The sequence below is a fragment of the Morone saxatilis genome, unplaced genomic scaffold, assembly GCF_004916995.1.
Source record: "Morone saxatilis isolate NCDOM2014 unplaced genomic scaffold, NCSU_SB_2.0 Contig11, whole genome shotgun sequence".
NCBI classification, from domain to species: Eukaryota; Metazoa; Chordata; class Actinopteri; family Moronidae; genus Morone; species Morone saxatilis.
Window position 1 is genome coordinate 11,264,996 of NW_023339663.1, and position 7,573 is coordinate 11,272,568.

General features: G+C 39.5%; 2 protein-coding genes across 3 annotated transcripts in view; both read left to right on the forward strand.

The window, feature by feature from the left end:
* Positions 1 to 1,827: 1,827 nt before the first annotated feature.
* On the forward strand, positions 1,828 to 5,060 carry rrad (Ras-related associated with diabetes). The gene is made up of 5 exons (XM_035652447.1): positions 1,828 to 1,981; positions 2,250 to 2,640; positions 3,323 to 3,396; positions 3,511 to 3,715; positions 4,127 to 5,060. Exons 2-5 carry the CDS (start codon positions 2,268 to 2,270, stop codon positions 4,402 to 4,404), a joined length of 930 nt encoding a protein of 309 aa, XP_035508340.1. The 5' UTR covers positions 1,828 to 1,981; positions 2,250 to 2,267; the 3' UTR covers positions 4,405 to 5,060.
* A 167-nt stretch (positions 5,061 to 5,227) lies between these two features.
* Positions 5,228 to 7,573, forward strand: part of cdh16 (cadherin 16, KSP-cadherin) — a 25,183-nt gene continuing 22,837 nt past the window's right edge. The window contains exons 1-3 of one of the 2 annotated variants that reach the window (XM_035682246.1): positions 5,228 to 5,347; positions 5,880 to 5,930; positions 6,021 to 6,119. In XM_035682246.1, coding sequence (XP_035538139.1) covers positions 5,886 to 5,930; positions 6,021 to 6,119 — 144 coding nt within the window. In that variant the 5' untranslated portion in view covers positions 5,228 to 5,347; positions 5,880 to 5,885. Of the gene's footprint in view, positions 5,348 to 5,864; positions 5,931 to 6,020; positions 6,120 to 7,573 lie in introns of those variants that run through there. The other variant, XM_035682245.1, reaches the window with a different exon arrangement.

A 7,573-nucleotide genomic window follows, 5' to 3' on the forward strand; every position in this document is an offset into this window, starting at 1 on the left:
AAGGTTCCCTTGAATTGTACAATGATTTCAACCTATCATGATGCCCATTCTTGTTCATTGGTGTCTCTTAAGAGATTGTGAACACACCGAATAATCTACAGCAGCAGAAGCAGTCCTATTTACTCTGGCTGAATGTGAATATTTAAAGCTGTTATCAGCCTTAACTGTCACATCCAGTAAGGCAGATGTGCTTTATATGTACCACTCACACATTTAAATTATTGTACAAATAAAATGCCAAAGATGCCACAGATTGTGTCACTACCTGTAACATTGCACCTTGGGAACACTCACATAGAAGGTGGCCTACATTAGAAGTGATCATTGAACTGCAAATAAACCGAATAAGCCCTTATGATATTTTAATGTTGTCACATGTTCTTGTACCTTGACAAGTACCTTTTATACAAACATTTATATTCTGTTGAGAAATCGAGTAATGTTTGACCCAAATCTGATCTAATGTTGGAAAGTGTGTGGTCAGAATTTTTACATACTCTGTGATAATAGTATTAGTATTTAGGCTAAAGTATTAGTATGTAAAACTATTTCAATAAGCTACTCAGGTCTGAATAATATGTGGACCCCAGGGAAAAAAACATATCCTTAAGACAGTAAGATTGTCACTTGATCCAGATTTGCAAAAACAGAAAAAAAGTAAAATCTAAGAAGATATTCTGGGAGAAATATTACATTAAGAAGAAATTACATCAAAAGCATACAATACAATACACATAACACGATGACTTGTTTGTTTATTATCGTATTGTTGATCTATTCATACACAAAGCAGAAAATACAATATTATGTTGGACACACCTACGCAATGAGATCAAAAGGTGTGACTGTAATGTAACATCTAAAGCCACAAGAGGGCAGCAACACATCACACAGTGTCTGATATAAACAGGAAAAGGACATTCTGCCTGTAGCAAATCATGTTTAAATTGTGTGCGAGAAAATATATGTAAAATATACTGGATGCAAGATTAAATATAAAAGCACATGCAGAAGCAAAAACTGATTCAGGCTTCATTAGGACAGTATAACGAGATTGGCTTAGTTTGTGTTTTACGCAGATATTTTGAATGTAAAGCATTTTGCATTGTTCAGGGAAGGCGTGGATCAGTAAAACCAGACATTATTGCATAGGTCAGGTTTTTCTGCAGTGAAGAATTACAACTGCAAATGCAAGGAGTTATGGACTGCAGCCTTCATTTTTCAGAGAGTAAGGTGGTGGGTGGAAAGCGAGGGGTGCATGATCAATGAACGCCACCGTGCCTAGAATTGAAAATGCTAGAAAATGTGTTTACAGCATTTTCACAGCCAGATTGAGAATTCAGTTGTGATGTTGCCCTAGGTTGCCACAGACTAGACAGATAACCTAAATTTTACATAGGCTAATGCTCCCCCCTGTTTATGATATTCCTTAATTGTAGCAATGACCTCCAACTTGCAGTGACCATGAACCTCAAAACTAATAATCAATTTAACCAAGATAGGCGATCATATCTGCATAAAAGCATTCATCTGGTCTACGGATTGCGCTCCATAACAATACAGCTTAACATCTTTCACCATGTAGACCTCATTCCACCATCTCTAAATGTATCTCTCTAAAATTGATATTAAATATTTATATCACTCCAGCTTTAAGTGGGCTTCCCCTCTTCAAGGATTCATCTTTGGCCGCCCCCTCAGAGGTAAGCTCTCCATTTGGCGATGCGGAAGGGAGATTCCTCAGCTCTTCCAGTCATACACCCCCTCCACTGTATGATGTTACCGTTACGCACCACTATAATAAGAGGAGACGTGATTCTCCGGGGCGAATCCCTGCCGACGTCACTCCCAGTCTCATATAAATAGACTGAGCACCGACTCTGGTCAGACAAATCAAGCAAAACGGCTTTTTCGGGCTACAACAACTCTTCAAACCAAGGATTATTGGATTGCCTTCGTTGGATTTAATTCCCAGCACCGAGTAAGTGTCTTTAATAATGATGATACATTTTTAAAATGTAGTTTTATTCTGTGTTTTTATGTTGAGTAGAGTTGGATAAACATGTGGTCTGGACATTTCAGAAACCCTAATAGATGTTTTAATTTTACAACACGACTTACAATTATGTTAAAATGTGGCTTTATTCTCCAGTGCATCCCTGTACAGACTTCTACATGTTCCTTTTATGCCTCTTTAAATGTGATTGGACGTAAGAGCACCAATTTACGCGTGTCACATCTATCTCCAGATCATCGGTACAAACACAATGACTCTCAACAAGGGTGACAAATTGCGGAACATGGACAAGAGAAGAGGAAGCATGCCGTTCCCCATGAATCTACCAAACCTACACCGGAGAAGCATGCCCGTGGACGACCGGGACCTGCGCGCCACGATGCCACAGACTGGGCAGACCGACGAGCTGTCCAACCTCCTGCGCTGCACTTCCTACTCCCCGACCGAGCAGCACCGAGGCAGCTGCGCGTCGGACTCCTCCGACTCCGTGATCTCCACCGGCAGCGAAGCGGAGTCCCAGGTGTACAAGGTGGTTCTCCTCGGGGAGAACGGCGTCGGCAAGTCCAGCCTGGCGCGCGTCTTTGGAGGAGTTGAGGATGCTGGTCACGATTGCGATGAAGCAGGTAAATGGTGATGCTGAGGATGAGTCATCAACCTATAGCAACCCACACATACACTTGAGATTTCCATTGTCTATGAGGGTGCATGTGATAATTGGGACTGTCAGAGGTTAATACTGAACATTACACAATGCAATTATATTACCAACTTATGCTTGAATATACAAGGTTCAATTAATAAAATGCAGAGAGATATAAAGCATTAACAAACAGGAGGCTGCTTTCTACTTTTTGAATAATCCTACCCTTTAAAAAGAAACAACCCTCTAACATGAAAACACATTTAAAAATAATGAAGAAGTGGATTATTTTATAAGCTCTCAAATTCAGATTTATGTTTATCTATGACGACAGTGATAAAGTTTGGCTGATGGATTAGGAAAACAACAGTGTTCTTATTTCTGCACACAGGAGTGTACATGCATTGATTATTGCTATTTCCATCAACAATGAGGCACCAGCCCTGCCCTCAGTTGTACAGCTGTCAGAAACACATCCAATAGCATAATGTGAAGGGAAAATATAAAAGGCCAGCGCTGGCTTGATCACAGGCTGTGATCAACTTTCTGCTTCAATGTGCAGACTACAGAAGAAAAAAAGAAGAGCAACAACACGACTGTTCAGATAAGATATGCTTTGCTCCTCTCTGTCAGCGTGTAACATAATATTTCTTTTTTTTTTCTAGGAAACACTTATGACAGATCTATCGTGGTGGATGAAGAAGAGGCATCAATTGTGTTGTATGACATCTGGGAGCAGGTGAGTTATATATTATTTATGTTTGTCCATCGACATTGATTCATGGATATTACATTAGTAAAAGATGGAATCAGCCATGTATGATGCTAATCTCACTCTGTTTCTTTCCTGAAGGATAACAGCCAGTGGCTGAAGGAACAGTGCATGAGGATGGGAGACGCCTACATCATCGTGTATTCAGTGACAGACAAATCAAGCTTTGAGAAGGCGTCAGAGCTGCGTATTCAGCTGCGCCGGGCCAGGCAGTCAGAGAACATTCCCATCATCCTCGTGGGCAACAAGAGTGACCTGGTGCGGTCCAGAGAGGTGTCTGTAGATGGTAAGTCAGTATGATTAGCTAACATTTGAAACTAAAATGTGCCACAAGCTTAGGGGGAAGTGGGTTGTGAAATTTGGTTACTTTATAAAAATATAATATTTATCATTTGAAGCTTAAAAGCTATTCTTGAAGCTATTTGTGATCAAATCTGACAGAACTGGCTGGGCTTGACTGGCTTTTGTAGGGTCAGGTCACATTTCTCACTTGACTGCTCAGGTTCAATCTAGGCCTACTTTCAAATACCACTGCAAACTACAGCTACGTGCCACAGTTCTAAAACTACTATCACTTAGTGCTAATTTATGCTATCTAGGGATACCATTTAAAATCTACCCCTACCTTATTGTGTTCTTAATGTACTATCTATTCAAAGTACTAATTCTTCTTTCTCCTCATGTTCCTTTATTGCAGAGGGAAGTGCCTGTGCAGTGGTATTCGACTGCAAATTCATTGAGACATCTGCCTCCCTTCACCACAATGTGCAGGACCTATTTGAGGGCATAGTCAGACAGATCCGCTTGAGGAAAGACAGCAAGGAGGAGAATGCACGGCGCATGGCCAACTGCAGGCGTAGGGAGAGCATCGGCAAGAAGGCTAAACGGTTTCTTGGTCGCATGGTTGCACGCAAGAACAAGAAGATGGCTTTTAGGCAGAAGTCAAAGTCCTGCCATGACCTAACAGTTCTCTGAGGAACAGATGGGACAGACAGACATTTTTTCTTTGGCCTCTGAAGACCAGACGCTGTGTGTGTTTTAACACTAACCCTAAAGGACTAATAGAGCTGTACAGAAATATATTTTTATTTTCTAGACACCAACCAAAAGCAAAGAAAGGACTTAATTAATTAAAATGATATCATTATCATGATAATTGTGATAACCTGCATGAAGCTTTTAATTTTTTTCTGTTTGCCTTAAACATGTTCATAATGTGATCAGTATGTATGAAAAATCCACATGAGTTGCAAAGATTGCCTTGCTGTTGGGTTATTGTTGTGCTACTTTCCTGGAGGAGATTGATGTATATATTATAACATGAATGATGCTGAATGTGACATACATCTCATTATCCTAAAAGACACGGTACAGGATCACAATATAAGGTCATCTGGAGTTATACTTACTTGAAACGTGGTACGCAGGTTCGTGCCTCTGCCAAGTTACTGAGGATAAATCAAAGATAATAGAGAACTTCTGCTATTCTATATTGTTCCATAACACTGAATTCAGGTTGTGAATGTATGAGTAAAGCAATAAGTTATATTATTCTTGTGAATCGTGACATAATTTTGAAATTCTTTGTTTACGTTGATTTCATTTTTCAATAAAATATAAAATCAAATCAATCAAATATTCTCTGTCTTTTTTCCTTAAGTTTTTAACAGAATGCAGCAGAAAAGAAGGAGATGTTGTTCAGACGATTTACATCCTCATGAATATTCATTCGATTGTATCAGTTAAATGGAACCTCACTGGCCATTGGTTTTCACAGGAAGGAAACAAGGTAGTTAAGCATGTTTTTCTGAACGTGTTAACCATTAATCCACCAAAGGAGTACAAGTACGCAATTTTTCCACCCAATTTAAACTCCTCTCACAGCTCTCAGAAGGAGCACACACATCATTTGGAGAAGGTAAGATACAAAACAGTTAGTTAAAATGGTTTTGCTACTTAAATCCTGGTACTATTTTGCCATCTTTGATCAATGCCATCATCTACTGTTGTTGAGCAACAGTATACCCATAATGTGTTGTACTTTAGAGGCTTGGATTGTAGTTAATGGAGTATAAAGAGTATACTGTTACTTGTACACTGCGCCATAGCATGGGATTTTTGTGATTTGGTATTGGTAAAAAAGCAGATGTATACTTAAAAGCTATTTAACAGACATTAAGGCTCCAGTAAAATTACACAATCTTTGCATCTAACTTGATTTTAATAGACAAAAGCGTTACGCCTGACTACAGTGGGGGCTCAGATGTTGCTTTAAACAGCTTTGTAAGTGGTTATGCATTGATAAGCAGACTGTCGGACACGTAAGAACTGTGAAATATGAGTGTATGAAAGAATTCTATGTTAGTGAATCAGTTACAAGACAGAAATTGTGTTGATTGTTGGGCTGAGGCCATGTGGTTTGAAATGCTGTGAATATGCCACATTTACAGGGACACATGGCTGACACAGGAACTAAACCAATGCTCATCATAGCTCTCACAGTAAGATGTTTTTTATTAGTCTTAAACCGTCAGACTTTGTTCATGTAAGAGAGCAAACTGCCTCAACAGTGTCACTAAATGTCTTTGCAGTTGGTGATACTTCACACATTTGGACCATGCTCTGGGGCAAATGTTAAAATTGGTGTCCCTGAAAACTATGATGGTATTTTCCCATGGTATCTTGCCAAGGTAAGGCTTTTCAACTTACTTCAATTCACCAAACAAGTGTTCTTCTTGCTCTCACAGCCTTTTGATAATCTTTCCTTCAAGATTGAAATGGTGAAAAGACCATGATTGCTCTGTGAAACATGAAGGTAGATAGTAAGCCATACTTTCACCAGTCTCTTCTCTCTCTCCCATCTTCACTTAAGGTTGAAGATGTATGAACACGCTGCCGTCATCACTAGACTATAATTAGAGTGCTCACAATGCTTTTCATGCATCAGGACCAGCCTCTGCATTCAGTCCAGCTGGGTAGCAGGCAGGGTGTTTTGTTCATACATGTCATTCAGACATCCTCTGGATTGTGCTACAGCATGAGCATCTGGCACTTTAATTGGTTGCATTGTGACGTCAGCACATCTTGTATGACACATATTTTCAGTCTTTGTGCCAAAATTGGTTCCATTAACACTTTTCAAATAGCAGGTTAATGGCCAGAATGGAGGAGTTGGATAATAACCCTACTTTCTGTTATAAATGGAAAGGACATAATAATTGCTCCAGATTTGTTCAAGGTAAAAGTGCTTCATTATGGTCTGTTCAGGAGAGAGGGCTGCACTTGTCAGTTATTCTATCACCTTACTGTGAATACTGTGAATGGCCAGCCCAGACACACCACTGGCTCTAAATGGAATCATTTTGGATCCTAAGATATTTTTGCTTTAAAGCTCCAGTGGGTTACATTTAGGAGGGTCTATTGGCAGAGATGTAATATGATATTCATAGTTATGTTTCTATTGGAGTATAATTACCTGAAAATGAGAATCATTTTGTTTCATAACCTCAGAATGACCGTTTTTATCAACAGAGGGAGCGGGCCCTCTTTTATACAGCCCGCCATGTTGAACCGCCATGTTTCTATAGTGGCCCAGAACAGACAAACACTGGCTGTAGTTAGGGCCTTTCATGGCCATCATAGTTTTTCCTACTAGCTTCGAAAGTGAGCAGTATTCAGTTGCAACTTCACTGCTAGACACACTATTCTTTTCAAAGAACCTTTATTTAGGGATTAAAAACATCTGAACCTTGCGTCTACTTTTCTAGGCTGAGCCTTTCTGAAAAGTAATATAGAATTGTAGGATTGTTATAACTCTAATTTTGTCATCAGGTAAGTTGTGTGGTAGGATGCTGGCAAACTTTTAAGATCCCCTCCTGACATGTATTATGATATATATAAATCATTTGCCTGGAACTGTGTGTCTGATTTCTTCTCCAAAAAGTACCATACCCACATTACAGTCCATTCTCTGTGTATGTGCACTGGCTGCATCAGGTTTCAACATCACACTTGTATGAGTTGTAAATTGGACTGGTATTGACTTCTGAACTATTTATCAAGTCAGAAATCCTGCCCCCTTAAAATCAGATTTTCAAGAGCACAGAGAAACGTTCCACTTTCAGCAGATGAATGTAAAACATCC